Source organism: Pararge aegeria, chromosome 13 (genome assembly GCF_905163445.1).
Source record: "Pararge aegeria chromosome 13, ilParAegt1.1, whole genome shotgun sequence".
In the NCBI taxonomy this organism is placed as follows: Eukaryota; Metazoa; Arthropoda; class Insecta; order Lepidoptera; family Nymphalidae; genus Pararge; species Pararge aegeria.
Window position 1 is genome coordinate 2,811,083 of NC_053192.1, and position 16,617 is coordinate 2,827,699.

The following is a 16,617-nucleotide window of genomic DNA, read 5'->3' on the forward strand; positions in this document are numbered from 1 at the left end:
ATAAAAATATTCATCAGTATCTTAGTACCCATAACGCAAGTTTAAGCTTACTTAGGGGCTAGATGGCGATGTGTGTTTTGTCGTAGTATATTTATTAATTTATTAAAAACTGTTTGTAACGGGCAAAGTGGAAGAAAACGTCCGAGATGATGAAGCCCTATTCGTTGGGCAGATGAAACTCGCACCATGAAGCAGACAAGTCAAGATGGTATCCGTGGCAAGGATCACGACCCTCAGCAGTGAGGCAGACGATGCATGGACAAGTTTAAAAGATCTAAACGTACAACCAGCGGTCGCGACTTCGTGTTATACTATGTAAAGATTATCTGATTCTCTTACCAGTGAGCGTGCACATTCTTCGACTGTTTATGTCATGTAGAACCTGTCTCATTAACCCGCTAAGGTCCTTCGCGTCACCAGACAACGACTGCTTTGACAGCCACTCCGTTTCTAGCTCCATTGATAACTAGAAAAGGATTGCCTGAATTAATCATCACTGATTATTTGGCTAGTTTTGACTTATCTACTAAAACTAATATGACGTGTGTGTTTCAATAAAATCTTTAGACCAGGGGTTCGCAACCTTTTAATTCCACGGCACATAAACAACTTTAGAAATTAGTCTAGCTTATTGAAATAGATAAGTACCTGCCTACTGGCACATAGGTAGATAGGCACAAAGAATAAAATACTCACATTTTCACTAAAAAAAAAATAACAAACCGTTAAGTATTAATAAAAATTTAACTAACCCATATCCCAGCGCTGTGGAATGCGCTCCCAATCGACATAAGGCAGTCTTAATCTGACAAAAATCACTATAGTTTTCATTAAAGACGACCTGTAACCACCTGTAGTATTTACTGTTATTAATGTATTTATGATATGTTAAAGTATATATTAGTTTATTAGTATTTTTTTATACTTATTATATTATGTATTATTTTATTTGTGTAATCTAGTTCAAGTATTAGTATGTAGATATTAGTATGTATTTTTTTTTACTCTGCACAACCTGCAGTCTGTTATCCTTTTATTTAACCTATCCTAAGGTTTCCTGAAAGAGATCGCTACTAAGCGATAAGGCCGCCTTTTGTATACTGCTTCTGTCTGTGTTTTGTATACTGCTTCTGTATTTTTTTTTGTGTGCAAATTAAGAGTATAATTAAATAAAATAATCCAAATATAATTTAATTAAATAAATCCTAGCAATGTGATTATTGGGTGATCACCACACAATTTTTCAAAGCTAAAGCTAAGCTATTTTTTTTTTGGCAAATCAATAAATTCACGGGCGGTAGAATGAAATTACTATTGTCGTTTTTTTTTTTATATGAAAGAAGCGCCTGGCGGCGCGTATCTCTTTGCTTTCTACGGCCTACCAGGTTGGAAAGCCCAGTCCAATTTAGCTTTAGCTAAAAGTTGAACATAGGACCTCCATTTTTCTAAGTAAAAAAGGCTAATATGCCTTTTTACTGTCCAACTCACAACTTTCTTTTATACATATATAACATAAATACTTATAAAATATATATAAACACCCAGACACTGAAAAACATTCCTGTTAATCACACAAACATTTTCCAGTTGTGGGAATCGAACTCACGGCCTTGGAATCAGAAAGCAGGGTCGCTGCCCACTGCGCCAATCGCCCGTCGTGGGTGTCGCCGTCGGGTGGGTGCTATTATCATCTGCCGTCACCGCATGGCACAAATATAAAAAAAACTAACGGTCCCTCGCGGCGTCTGCGTATAAGTCAATCTTAAAAGATAGACATACTTTTAAAGGGAAACACCTTTGTCGAACACAATTTTATCGAAACTTTAACCGTTTACGCAGCGGAAGCTCTAATAAAAAACCCCCCGATTTTTAAAACATTTTTCAAATTCAAAATTTCTTTATTCATGTAGGCATATCACAGGCACTTATGAAGCGTTCATACATAAATGTTTACATAATTGTAAGGGGATGGTGATAACTTCGTTCGCCAACTTAAACCTAAAGCTACGAGGGTTCCAAACGCGCCCTGGTCTAAGAAGAGCCCACAACAAACTTGGCCGGGTAATTTTTTTTTTGTTATCACCATCTCATAGGTGCTATACTTTTATTGACCTTTTATTGAGGGTGATGATGTATAATAATATAACCTATCCTCGATAAATGGCTATCCTCGAAAAAAAAATTTTTCAAGTCAGACCAGTAATTCCTGAGATCATCATCATAACCCATTAACACTACAGGGCACGGGTCTCCTGCCACAATGAAAAGGATTTAGGCAGAAGTCCACCACGCTGGCCCAGTGCGGATTGGTGGACTTCACAGACCGTTGAGAACACTATGAAGAACTCTCAGGCATGCAGGTTTCCTCAAGATGTTTTTCTTAACGGTTTAAGCAAGTGATATTTTTTTATTACTTAAAAACGTACATAACTCAGAAAAGTGAGAGGTGCGTGCTGGGTTTCGACCTGGGCCCCCCGAAGTCGTAACCACTGTGCTATCACCGATCTATCACTTTGTCTGTTTACTTGAACACGTGAGATCATCGCGTTCAAGTAAACAAACCAACTCTTCACTTTTATAAATTAGTATAAGATTAAATGAGTGGCCTTCATGGTGGCTTTTAAAAGCGTAATAGTAATTATACTCACTAGATATTCTGTAAGCTTTTTGACAAGTGGCTCCAAGTGCACAGTTCGGGCCCAGGCGTCACACACAAAGCACAGGTTGAAGTAGTATGCGTTGCGTGCATACTTTTTGTTGTCTATCCGCACAGGAAAGCCCAGGATTTTGGATCCCAACAGTGTGCTGTGGAGCAGAATTATCAATGACTTAAATAATTCATGTATACCGGGACTTCGCAACCTGGGCGCCATATAAAGTACAGACTTTATTATGCGTCGCGGCCATCAGAGCGCTCCTTCTGCACTTACAAAAAATCAAGAAAAATACTTTTTGGATAGTCTTTGTGAAGCAGCGTCACGGCTTGTGAACTGTGTGGAGATACACAAAGCTCAGCCATCCCATTGATGTGGTAGTCTTATTTTTCTTATTTTTTTTTGGTTTTAGTCGTTTTATAATAAAAATGTTTTTTTTTACGCCTATCCGCCTAACTAACAAGTAAATAACTATTTTAACTATCTAGGTTGGGGCGCGACGCATGGAAGGCACGAGAGCCCCAAAGAGTTTGATGAAGGGCACTTTGGAGGGGCGTAGAGGCCGAGGACGACCTAGGGGTCGGTGGAGTGATGGAGTTGAAAGGGATATGAGGGATCTGGGAGTTCGGAGCTGGAAAGAAGCAGCTTCTGACCGCCTCAAATGGAGAAATATTGTTGACCCAGGGCTGTAGAGCTTTGATGATGATGATGATGACGTAAGAGCGCAGGCGCCGTTAAAAATTTCGTCACTTGTAAGTGTGCCGCTAGCTTAATAATGTAGGGGACCCCTGATCTATACAAATAAATAGACTCGCACTCATAATGTTCTTGTGATAATAAATAAACATGACTATGACTTATATACCTATATTTCGTTTTTTTTTTTTTTAATCGCATGTTTTGGCATATAAGGTATCTTATGTCGATCCATGAGATAAAAACTACATATATAAACAATATACCAAATTTTATCATGATTACTTCTTTACTTCTTTCACTAGCGGTAATAACCCAATGGGTAAGACTTCGACTTCACTTTCGAGGGAGCGAGTTCTAATCCCGGCGCTCACCTCTAACATTTCTAAGTTATGTGCGTTTTTTGCAATTTAAATATTCCTTGCTTCAACGGTGAAGGAAAACATCGTGAGGAAATCTGCATGCCTGAGAGCTCTCCATAATGTTCTCAAAGGTGTGTGAATTCCACCATTCCGCTCTGGGCCAGCGTGGTTGCCGCCTTAAATTCTCACTGTGGGAGGAGACCCGTGCTCTGCAGTGGGCGATAATGGGTTGATAGTATGATGATGACGTCTTTGGGTGAACCAAACCCAAATAGCGTTTAGGCGATAGGTACATCTTATTTAAGCACAAAGGCAAGCACGTGCTAAAAAAATATAAAGATATGGGAGGGCCCATGTATTCAGATATTCACTGCAATACCCACAATGTTCAGGATGGCACTTAGATCTTTCATTAATTAACAGTATTATTGAAGCTAAATACCTAGTTTCTTATCAGTAATCATTTATTCTCATAACTATTATTCTTCCTTCCTATTAAAGTATTCATTTTCTAAAAGAAATCTTTAAAGCCCACCAACCTGCTTTAGAGCAGTGTTGTGGGTCTGTACTCTATAAACCTGACTTCCCAAGGAGTGAAATAAAACAACTGGACTGACTCTAATACTGTATATTAAGCATCTCTATAATTCATATTACTTGTTACCTTCAAATGACTCTACTACCAGTTCGGAATGCTGTCTTCGGCAGAGAAGACCACTGGCAAGAAACTCTACAGTTGCTCTTTTATTCAATCAATTAAAACAACTTATCAACACAATTACAACATTGTCATATGCAATAACGCTAGGCCCTTTGATACAAGACATATTTTAAGACAGGTAAAACATAACTACTATTATCACCTATAACATCAGGACTTTTGGAACAAGTTGTTTGTATAGAGCAACCTCTGCTACATAAACTGTCGGTATAAAGTTATGCTAGGGCTCCATATATGATACCTAAATAAACCAAGGGATGAGATATACTTATCTGATGTAACATCAGGTACACCCATAGTACCAACAACTTTTAACGACTCCATCACCAGTACATACGACTTGTTTCGCCACAACAATATTTCGTTAAGTGTATCGTTTCCATTATAAATCATCTCAACCCAATTTGTAACGTTCTATCCACAATACTTTACTTAATCTCCTTCTCTTAATTAATTCATTTTTAAATCCGTCCTCACTTTTCTTTGCCGCCAATCTAACTTGTCAAACCCGCGTCTCCCGCCATAGATCCTATACTTTTATTTGACAGTTTACTAAAGTCCATTATTCTATTTTCAATACATTATCAATGAGTATACAAACTATTATTTGTTGATATATTTAATATAATCATCGGGTTTATCATAGATAAAGTGCTGTAATTCCCTATTTCCTAACACGGCCATTCTGACAAGTACTTCGTTCTCGAAGTACATAGGGTTATTCTTTTTAGGTATATGTATTGTATCATAAGTCTTTAGGTTCAAAGAACATCCTTATAAATACATCATCTTATGTACACCTCTATAAAATTAGTTCATGGTATATAAGCATAAAAAATCATCAAATCAGTTACATTCTGTATACACTTTTATCAATAAACTGTAAACAATATTTTATCAAAAGATAGGCATAATCATAACATTTTATAATTAAAGTGAAAGAGACCAAAAAAAAATTATTTCATTAAAATTCCACACCATTTTACATATTACAACAATATAATACTTCTAATAAAGTAAAATGATTAATTTTCAACAATGTAAATCAAAAATACTCATTTTCATTTATCTTGTACATTTTAACATGTACAATCACAATCCAAATATTTCCATCTCAATATAAATCTCAAACAATTTATCCTTTTGCCTCTAGTCCAACTTTATCAAAATATCCACACAGGTAATTGTATTTCCCATAAATTCTGTCATTAACATTGTTAGTCTCATTTAGTCACAGATGCAATCGGTACAGTCTAATAGTCAATCCAATATATACCAAAACACCAACACCCACTGGTGATATCAACAACATCATCACTCTCAAGTGATATCAATAACGTCATCACCCACTGGTGATATCAACAACATCATCACTCTCAAGTGATATCAATAACATCATCACCCACTGGTGATATCAACAACATCATCACTCTCAAGTGATATCAATAACATCATCACCCACTGGTGATATTCATATTTTTTCCACTGTCCAAGTCAAGTAATATATAAGATAAATATAAATAAATTAATATAAAAACGCTAAGATGGAATTATTTCTATTAGTTTACATCTTTTTTTTTATCATCTCATCATAAAAGCCAAGGTTTATGTTTAATTGTTATTTCTATTATTCAAAGATTATTTCAATCTAAACATCAATTAAACCACCTGTTTAACAGAATATAATCTAATTATTTATAATGCAACTAATATATTTTCCTTTGCAGCAGCAACATTATTTTGTTTATACATAATTGTATTTTATTTATATCATTTTTAAGAACTTCTCTCAACATCATACTGAAAGATCTCTAACCTAACCTAACCCACAACATTTAAGCTGACTCCTAATACTTTTCTTCACACAACCCAACATATAAACTATTTCATTTAGCTATTCAGTAGTAATTTTCCCTATATGTATTGTTCTGATACATAATCATATTCTATTCTATTCTACCAACAAAATTTTTTTTTTTTTTGTTTTGTTTTGTTTTGTTTTATGTGTATTCTTTTATATGTTCTGAATAATTTACATAATCTCTCCTATCTCGGCTTTCCTGACAAGTACTTCGATCTCGAAGTACATAGAAAAGTTCCTTAATAAAAGTTAACAGCTCGGCTAACCTGACTAGGTAATTATTGAAAACTGAGCACACAAACATAAATTAAAAATTAACACACATTCAATTTGGCTAACCTGACTAGTTGCTTAATTTAAACTTGAAAGCTTGTATGAAATAAATAAGAATTATAAGAAAAATCTATTACACATTACGTTCGGCTAACCTGACCAGTTAATTTATTTTAACCTGGACAGACTAATAAAATAAAACCTAACATAAATTCTATTTGTCTAACCAGACTGGTTAAATAAAACTTGATAATTCAAATTTATCAAACTTATTACACATTCTGTTTGGCCAACTTGTCTTGTTGGTTTTCACAAACAAACTTAAATCAATTATATTTTGGACTTAATCATTTCAGCAAAATATACAAAGAGCCACTAGTCCATATCAGTTTCAGGTAATAAGTACTATCTTTCAAAAGTAGAAATCACAAAAAGATAAAATAAATAAAAATATCACATCAATTGGTTCCCCAAACCACATATCCTTCAATGGAATTTTACCAAGTCTGGTGCTCTGTCTCCAGAGTGTTTCTGTTTTAGCACATACCAGCTATTAGTTAGACTTCATCAAAAACATCAAACCATGTACTATATCCACATTTGCCGGGATGGTTATTAATTGGTTCCCCGGACCACATATCCTTAAATAGAATTTCAACAAGCATGGTGCTTTGTCTCCAGAGTGTTTCTGTTTTAGCACATAGCAGCAAAAAGTTGAGGCATCATCAAAAACATCAAATTCTTTATTATGTCCACATTTGACGGGATGGTTCTAAAAAAAGTAAATCTGCATTAGAGAAAGGCATAAATTGGACATGAATAGGATCCCACTTCTGATGCTAAAAAAATATAAAGATATGGGAGGGCCCATGTATTCAGATATTCACTGCAATACCCACAATGTTCAGGATGGCACTTAGATCTTTCATTAATTAACAGTATTATTGAAGCTAAATACCTAGTTTCTTATCAGTAATCATTTATTCTCATAACTATTATTCTTCCTTCCTATTAAAGTATTCATTTTCTAAAAGAAATCTTTAAAGCCCACCAACCTGCTTTAGAGCAGTGTTGTGGGTCTGTACTCTATAAACCTGACTTCCCAAGGAGTGAAATAAAACAACTGGACTGACTCTAATACTGTATATTAAGCATCTCTATAATTCATATTACTTGTTACCTTCAAATGACTCTACTACCAGTTCGGAATGCTGTCTTCGGCAGAGAAGACCACTGGCAAGAAACTCTACAGTTGCTCTTTTATTCAATCAATTAAAACAACTTATCAACACAATTACAACATTGTCATATGCAATAACGCTAGGCCCTTTGATACAAGACATATTTTAAGACAGGTAAAACATAACTACTATTATCACCTATAACATCAGGACTTTTGGAACAAGTTGTTTGTATAGAGCAACCTCTGCTACATAAACTGTCGGTATAAAGTTATGCTAGGGCTCCATATATGATACCTAAATAAACCAAGGGATGAGATATACTTATCTGATGTAACATCAGGTACACCCATAGTACCAACAACTTTTAACGACTCCATCACCAGTACATACGACTTGTTTCGCCACAACAATATTTCGTTAAGTGTATCGTTTCCATTATAAATCATCTCAACCCAATTTGTAACGTTCTATCCACAATACTTTACTTAATCTCCTTCTCTTAATTAATTCATTTTTAAATCCGTCCTCACTTTTCTTTGCCGCCAATCTAACTTGTCAAACCCGCGTCTCCCGCCATAGATCCTATACTTTTATTTGACAGTTTACTAAAGTCCATTATTCTATTTTCAATACATTATCAATGAGTATACAAACTATTATTTGTTGATATATTTAATATAATCATCGGGTTTATCATAGATAAAGTGCTGTAATTCCCTATTTCCTAACACACGCTCTTCAGACAGCGGAGACGGCGGCAACGGTGTGTAACCAAATAACTCTTAATGGAAAAAATAAATGGGTATATAATGTAATATATAAAAAAAAGCACTCAGGCCACGCAATATAAATAAACAAATAAATAAATATATTACGACAATACACACATCGCCATCTAGTCCCAAAGTAAGCGTAGCTTGTGTTATGGGTACTAAGATAACTGATGAATAATATACATAATTACTTATAATATATAGATAAACACCCAGACACTGAAAAACATTCATGTTCATCACACAAATATTGTCCAGTAATGGGAATCAAACCCACGGCCTCGGACTCAGAAAGCAGGGTCGCTGTCCACTGCGCCAATCGGCCGTCAATATAGAGGGGTTTTAGGTCAGAGCATTAAAAAACACTATATATTCCAGCATTATGCTGTTTTCTAATAAGGACCTAGGAGTTGTAGACTGGCCTGGACAAACACTCATAATATTAGGTTAAAACCCAGTTATAGACATTCATTATTATATGCATAGCATAGTCAACATCTTACTACTCATTGAGAGTACCAGCAGTGGCGTGCACTTCATATATGCACAAAAGCTCTGCATACCCTAAAATTTTTGTATAATTCATAAACGCCAAGGATGATTGATGATTCCATTTTATGGCATCTTCCTTCTTTATGCATACCCTGGTCAAAAACCCTGTGCACACCACTGAGTGCACTCCTCCAAATGGGACCCTTTTGAAGCCCTGTTTCTGAGTCTCACTATATATTCTTTACTCAAATGCAACTTTAACCTTATTAGAAACAGTTTAGGGTTTTCAACCCTGTGATTAAAGATGCTGAATTCACTCTCGATTGCTCTTAGCCCTCAGTACTATGGCTTGTGTCCAGCAGTGAGACATTAATAGGTGGATGATGATTGACGAAATCAATTAGGCAGTTTTACCTTAAGAAAATACATACTATGCTGGCAACCACTTCCTTCAGACCTCTGACACAAAAAACTCTACTCCTACTAAAAGTTGACTAATAGTCTCTTATTGTAATATGGTCCTTCGGAAAAAGTAGATTGAAACTTTCATACTAGATGATGCTAAAGTTTCTATAAGACTGTTAAAAAACATTCATTCATTTATTTATTTATTTATTCATAAGACACACCAGCATTTAATTGTAACTACATTCATGAAATAAATATATATGTGTTAGAATTACAAATTCTGTCTAGTACCATTACAATAATCAATTATAGGTGTATACAGCATTATCGTTGTTATCTCCGGTAACAATTTAAAAAAAAAAAATTGAAAACTTAATTATTTAACTTTAGAATATTAAAAATAATAAGAATTTATAATTAAGATTATTTATATTTAATTTACAAACAATTTTCTTCCCAGAACTTTCTAGGGTATCGTGAAAGATATCAATGTCAGGGTTGGCCAGGTTGTTGCAACTATTATATGTCTGCATCTGAGGTATAAAAGCCCTAGCTTAGTTGGTAAAGCCCTAAGGCTTTAATGGCCAGAGTTGCAAGTTGAAATCACAAAGTTTATATTTACATTTTAATTTTATAAATGTAAATTACGATTTTAGGTATGCCAAGTTCATGAATGAGGATTGTAAAGTTTAAATCAGCATTTTAAATTATAATAACAAACAGATTCCACTTAATTGTAATTGCAGTAGAAATTAATTAGAGGTATTTAAATGCATTGAGAGTCATAAAAGTTTTCAAATAATTAACATCTATTAAAAATGCATTATTAATCATTACCTTACTATAATAACATTAAATATGGCATTCAACATTTTGTATTGTCTGTTTACCTACTTACCAAAATGTTATTTAATATACATTTTGGTAAGTAGGTAAACAGACAATACAAAATCACTTTGCCTTGGAGATCATGATGAGCCATTAGTCCTTGTTATCATCAGTAGTATGTGATAATAACTGTTAAAAACCCACCAAACTACTTTGGAACAGAATGGTGGGTCTATGCTTGGAAATCCTCTCTCCTATGAGAGCAGAGGGTTATTCCCAGTAGTGGGTGGCATGCTGATTGTGATTGATGAATTAAGGAATCATAAATTTGATGGTGATTCCATCAGATTTCCAACATTTTTTTACTGAGCTACATTGCCACTTACAGACTGATATATAAACACAGATATCCTTAAATCTTTGTGGCTCACGCGCTTCCATCTTATACTGCTATGCCACCTGATGGTAGGTGATCGCCACCTACCATCAGTCGTAATCAATCTTCAAGCAATTTGTTAGGAAAAATAAAAACAGAAGCCTTTTAAAAAACAATGATAAAACTCACACAGTCAATGTGCACCTCTGCAGCTGTACTTTAGGAATGATATAATGACTGACAGTGTCGAAAATATCCTTAGAAATATAGTTCTCAGGAACTTGGCAAGTTATTCTGGGACCCGCGGTTGGGTGGAACTCGCAGAGAAATATACAGCGGATAGGGCCTTCCTGCCCGCATCCCTCGTAATATTTCGAGTTCCCATCCATCACGAATGAGCCAACGTTTTCACACATTAACAAAAATTTACACTCAAATTCACAAAAATAACCTATTCCATGAAAGACACCTCACACATTTAAACACAACGGTTGCACATAAACACATAAAAGTTTAATTTAACTAAAATTTTAAAAGTAAGTTTGTGAAACACGCAAGAAATGTCATACCAAAGTTAAGAAAAAAGACGCACACAACTGCCTCTCTCCGCAAAATATAATCAACTGACCAAAATATGGCAAATAAAATCTGAATGAAACTGTCATTTTTTAAGTTTCTACTATGGAGGGTAGAGGTAAGGAGAGTCATCTGTGTATATGAAAAAGTGTCGTCAAAATGTATTAAATTAGGATGGCGCCACATTTGCATCAGGGTAACTCTTAAAAGAAGCGCCAAATATAAATATTGTTAGAGTAGGCTTGAAAAATAAACAAGGAAGTATGGAGATACAAGGAAGTAAGGTTATATTTACCACAATATTTTGTACAACGTAAGTTGTTGAAATTCTCAATAATTAACTACTTTAGTCGATAATGGCATTAAATTTTTTAACTCGGCATACTTCAATTCATCTACGATTGCTACATTCATACCATACCCTGTGCATCCACCAGCGCCATTGTGGAGGATTTTTTAACTGTTATTTAGCGCAACAACTGGACACTTTTTCCACTTTTCTCCCATATAAGATGACTCTCCTTACCTCTACCCTCCATAGTTTCTACTCAAGTTTGACAGAAACGGGTTGTCGAATTATTTAAGGCTGCTTTCACACAGTCAATATTATTGTCAATATTTTATGCCAATACTTCAACTCTTCAATACGCCCCGTACGCTGCACAGTCAATGTTACTATCATTATGCAGAATATTGACGTGATTGCGGGGAGCCTTAAAATAGCACAGAATAATACACGACAGGCTTCTACATTGCATGATCTTCCCCAACAGGGAGGGTAAAACCAAGATAGGCGTAGACAACCCATCTCGGTCTATGGACAAAACCTGTGATCAAAAGGCTCCAAAAAGCGAGATTCCAAAGCAGTAAACAGTTTAAAAAATGTGGACTTACAAAGTCACGTAAATGTCAGAAGTCAGAACAATATTTGTTTTTAAAAGATGTCTGGATATACAATTAATATATTAATTGGAGTTACTGGCAGCGTTGCATCAATAAAATTGCCTTTACTTGTCCAAAGTTTAATCGAAATTAATCAGAATGAACCAGAATATTATTTTGAGGTTAGGTCAATATTTACTTTTGTTTAAACCACTTGGAAATGTAAATGTAAGCTGCTATATGATACATAAGATTTGCTGTTTGCGAAATAATATTTCTAGATTGCCCCAGTCGTAATGATGAAGGTATGGTTTCTAACCATTTAGCTCATCATTTCCTCACTGTACTAGTTTAAACATCAAAACAAACAAAACTAAAAATGCAGCTTTTTAAAAGGCGGATTACATGTTTTAAATTTCTTGATTCCTATTAGGTAAAAGTAGTATGCACAGAACATGCAAAGCATTTCTTCAAAACACCAGACTTACCCCCGACCATTCCTGTAATCGATGATGCTACAGAGTGGGAGAAATGGAAGGGAAGAGGGGATGAAGTAGTTCACATTGAACTGGGGAAGTGGGCTGATATGATGGTCATTGCACCACTTGATGCAAACACACTTGCTAAGATTTCCCAGGTAATTCAACAATTACCATTTTGATCTATTTACTATATTTTTTTTCCATGCCATGTGGAATTTAGTAGGAAACATTTATTAACTGTGTATAAATTTACCACATTTTACTGCAAAAAGCAATTTTGATCTTAAATTCATGTGAGTATATGCTATTTTATTACTGATTGTGTTTTGGTTAAACTTTCCAAGTAATTAATATTTAAAAGTAGCTTCAAATAATACAATAATAATGAATTTTTTCAAAGCAGTCTATCAACCTCAAACTATTGAAATAGGCTGTCAAATAAGTATTACTTACCTAAGATTATTCAGCCACCATTCGAATCTACAATAGTTACAATGCCTAACCATATAAAGGTGCCAATTCAGTTGCACAAATCACAAAAGAAAATGAAACTAAATTGATAGGTCTTAATAATAATCTAGACTTAAAATGCTTTCCCTTTCAATATTGATTGGAAAAGGATAGTAAAATTTTGAGATTTTTCAATTTATACAAAAAACATTGTGAGGCTGTTCCTATTTAAGACATGTTAATTTAATTTTGTTTAGTGATAGGTGTATTTAAAAAAGATGCACCAATGTGTTTTAAAAAAATCACATAGTGAAATTGCAGTCATTTAAGTATTCATCTAATAAAAAAGGATTTACAATGAATACTTATGCCTTCTTTGCTGATGTCTGGTGTTTGAAAGTCTGTTGTATTTCACAAACTTCTGCAAACTGGCTGTGGCTGCTTCCAACCAATATTTAAACAATGTTTCTTTTAGGGTATATGTGATAATGTGCTAACAAGTACAGTGAGAGCCTGGGACTTATCCAAACCCTTGTTATTCTGTCCGGCAATGAACACCAGGATGTGGGAGCACCCTATAACTTCTGTACAGCTGACAACATTGAAGCTGTGGGGGTATACAGAGATTCCTCCTATAAGTAAGACTCTGATGTGTGGTGACTCAGGTATGGGAGCCATGGCAGAGGTAGATGATATTGTCACCAAGATAAAATCTACAGCCCATAGTCTTAAATTAAAAAAGCTGTGCAAATAAAACAACAAGTCATTTGTCAGTTTGTGAAATTTTAATTACAAAAGTTCATGCTTCACTTGCATGAACTAAGGGACGAATTGCGATGTTATTATAGTTAAAAAAACCGGAAGTTGGCATTGTGGCCTAAATGCATTTGTTAAATTTAATTTTAAAATTAAGAAATCTGAGTAACATTAACCAGAATTTTAAATTCCCATTCATCTAGTTAAGGTCACCTTTAAATTTTAATGGTTCTAATCTAGACTTAATCTTTAAATCTGTACTGTGCACAATTGGCAGCCAGCCCATGTTTAATATCACTAACACATTATCAAAATTAAGCTTAATTTGCTATACTCCACGAAAAGCAGGAGAATCTGTGTGGTGTAGTTTATAATTTCTTCAATCCTTATACTCCACACCAAACAGATCTTCGGCAATAAACCCTGTACGCACGTTTCGCTCCAAAACCGGAGCATCCTCAGGAGATGTTGACTTTACAATGAATAATTGTTAAGTCATCAAGATGACTCACAGATTCTCCTGCTTTTCGCGGAGTATAGAAAATTAAGCTAAATTTTGATAATATATAATGGATTTCCACAAAGTAACGCCTGCTTCTATCCAATATCACTAACACAAACAAACACTAGGAGTTGCAGTATGTTGCATGTTTGAAAAGCCCACCATTCGCATGGGAGCAGGGAGTTTCATCTCCATAACTCTCCTCTATGAGAGAGGAAGCCCCATATGGCCCTACGGGAAAAGTTGATAACAAAAAGAGAAATTAGAGTCAGAATAAAATACATAAGAAAATCGTAAATGTATGTTTTATTGCATCACGAATACTGTTTCTAAGCTAGCATACATGCAGTGAACAAAATAATTCTCCATGTACACATCACATACAAAATAACTATACAGTGGGAAACATTACTATAATAATTAATTATAATAAAACTACACAAATTGAAAATGTAACTTTTTAAATGGTACATGTGAATGAATATTATATATATTTTATGTGGTCTTTAGTTGATCATTACGTTGAATTTTGTTTTCATTAAAGGAATTTTAATCCAAAGTTAAACAATGCTTTTTTCACACGTACATTTAAAATTGTTGCATAATGTTAAATGAATTGAACTTTCTTTTGAAGAACTCAATTGTAATATAGTTTAAGAGGTTAAACAATGATCATATCTTTAAGAATTTTATATTCATATTAAAATTATTTGTTTTCACATTTGAAAAGCATTTCTTTTATTATTGTTCCAAAACAACCCTGTTATTAGTAACACATCCTTTGAAACATTGTTCATGTGTTAAATAATTTGTAATTTGTATCAATCAGAACATAACGCTCAAATTAAAATATAAGTGCACGAAAGCACCTTGGGTTTGTGAGCGCATTGTTTTTAATCTGTTATTCTTATCTTGCGCAATTTGTTGGTTCCACCCCCTGACCAAAGAGATGGTTGGATCATTAGAATTAAGGCTCTGATTCTTTTATTCTCAAATATTACTGTGCATGAATAATTTCGACTTAAACGCTGTCACCTCTTTGTACCTTATATGCCACTGTAATAGATAATAAGGGGACAGGTAAAAAAATTCCTTTCACTTATCAATATTCAACCCATACAAAATTGGGTTGTATGATCACGTATCCACCTTGGTTGATCCATTGATTCAAATTTAAAACGCTTATTATTTGGAAATATTTTGTAACTACTGAAAGAATACCCCATAAAGATAAGCCAAGCAGTAGCATGCATACAGGGTATGCACAGGGTTTGCAGATGATATAAAATGGAGAAAATCTCCTGTACGAGCTATAAATACTTAAGTGTGGGCTTTTTATAACTCCTACAATGCCTATCCTTAAGTTTTTTATAACTCGTACTGGAGATTTTCAATTTTAAATCATCTGCATACCCTTTGCATACCCTCTATGCACGCAACTGAAGCCAAGTATCTGATTCTTGAACATTGATCACGAAGAAAAAAAAAACTGGTCAGGTCATTGTGAGCAGCTTACAAATATTAGTCGTTTTGAACGCGAATGATTTGTAGATGTTCAAACTTAAATTTCTTACAAATTAATAATTTATTTATTCATGCAATTAATAATTAACTGTTCACAAACTTAAAAACAAACTGCTTAAAAATAAAATAATATATTATTGTATGTACCCTAACCATAAATTAAATTTTCTCGATTGTGGTAAAAATGAAAATTAAAAAAAAATATGTAAATAAACGATATTACAATATTCGATACAATTATTCTGAATATAAATTGAATTTGAATCTCAAGCTTCTCGAGTTCATATATTATTATGAATATTGAAAGAATAACAAATAAAACACTATAATATAATATTTACAATCAATATTTCCATTCGATAAAAATGATACTTGACACTTAAAATATTTACAAATGAACAAAATTGAGTGTCGTGTGCACACGACGACATTTATACGCGATTTCAAAACTATAACGAGATTCGCGTTGACGATAACGTTTCCACCGATGGACACCCACACACCACCCACTGCTGGGCATAGTGTCTCTAGAGTTTTCCTCAGATCACTATCTTGTACAGGTTGTGCCCACTCTGCGTTTGGCTTGATTACGTCCTTCCACCTGTTAAACCAACATTACCAAATGCGACTCAAAGCTCAACCAGTGTTTTAAGCTTAGATAGCCTAGGTGTAAAGTCTCATGTGAATGTAATTACACTGGTAACCATGCCTTTCAGACTAGAACCTGCCTGCATTGTGGTAGAAATAAGTACAGCAGTGTACTGCCCCGGACAAGCTCTGGAATTCAGGAGGAAAAGATGTCACGAATCTTCCAGAA

At 34.3% G+C, this 16,617-nt stretch overlaps 2 protein-coding genes across 2 annotated transcripts in view; one reads left to right on the plus strand and one right to left on the minus strand.

Annotated features, from left to right (window-relative positions):
- LOC120628649 (GATOR complex protein NPRL2) overlaps positions 1-11,232 on the minus strand; it is a 70,620-nt gene extending 59,388 nt beyond the window's left edge. Inside the window, exons 1-3 of the mRNA XM_039897189.1 lie at positions 10,818-11,232; positions 2,649-2,805; positions 340-466 (exon numbers count right to left, since the gene is read on the minus strand). Coding sequence (XP_039753123.1) covers positions 340-466; positions 2,649-2,805; positions 10,818-11,044 — 511 coding nt within the window. The 5' untranslated portion in view covers positions 11,045-11,232. The remainder of the gene's footprint in view (positions 1-339; positions 467-2,648; positions 2,806-10,817) is intronic.
- An 871-nt stretch (positions 11,233-12,103) lies between these two features.
- Positions 12,104-14,196, plus strand: LOC120628741 (phosphopantothenoylcysteine decarboxylase). The gene is made up of 3 exons (XM_039897341.1): positions 12,104-12,268; positions 12,520-12,723; positions 13,494-14,196. The coding sequence occupies exons 1-3, from the start codon at positions 12,146-12,148 to the stop codon at positions 13,770-13,772; spliced, it is 606 nt and encodes a 201-aa protein (XP_039753275.1). The 5' UTR covers positions 12,104-12,145; the 3' UTR covers positions 13,773-14,196.
- Positions 14,197-16,617: the final 2,421 nt, after the last annotated feature.

Excerpts from the sequence above, each read along its gene's own strand:
- LOC120628741 (XM_039897341.1), top strand. The coding sequence starts at position 12,146 with ATGTCTGGATATACAATTAATATATTAATTGGAGTTACTGGCAGCGTT. Across the intron at positions 12,269-12,519 it reads AACCAGAATATTATTTTGAG|GTAAAAGTAGTATGCACAGA; the intron begins GTTAGGTCAATA and ends GATTCCTATTAG. Across the intron at positions 12,724-13,493 it reads CACTTGCTAAGATTTCCCAG|GGTATATGTGATAATGTGCT; the intron begins GTAATTCAACAA and ends TGTTTCTTTTAG.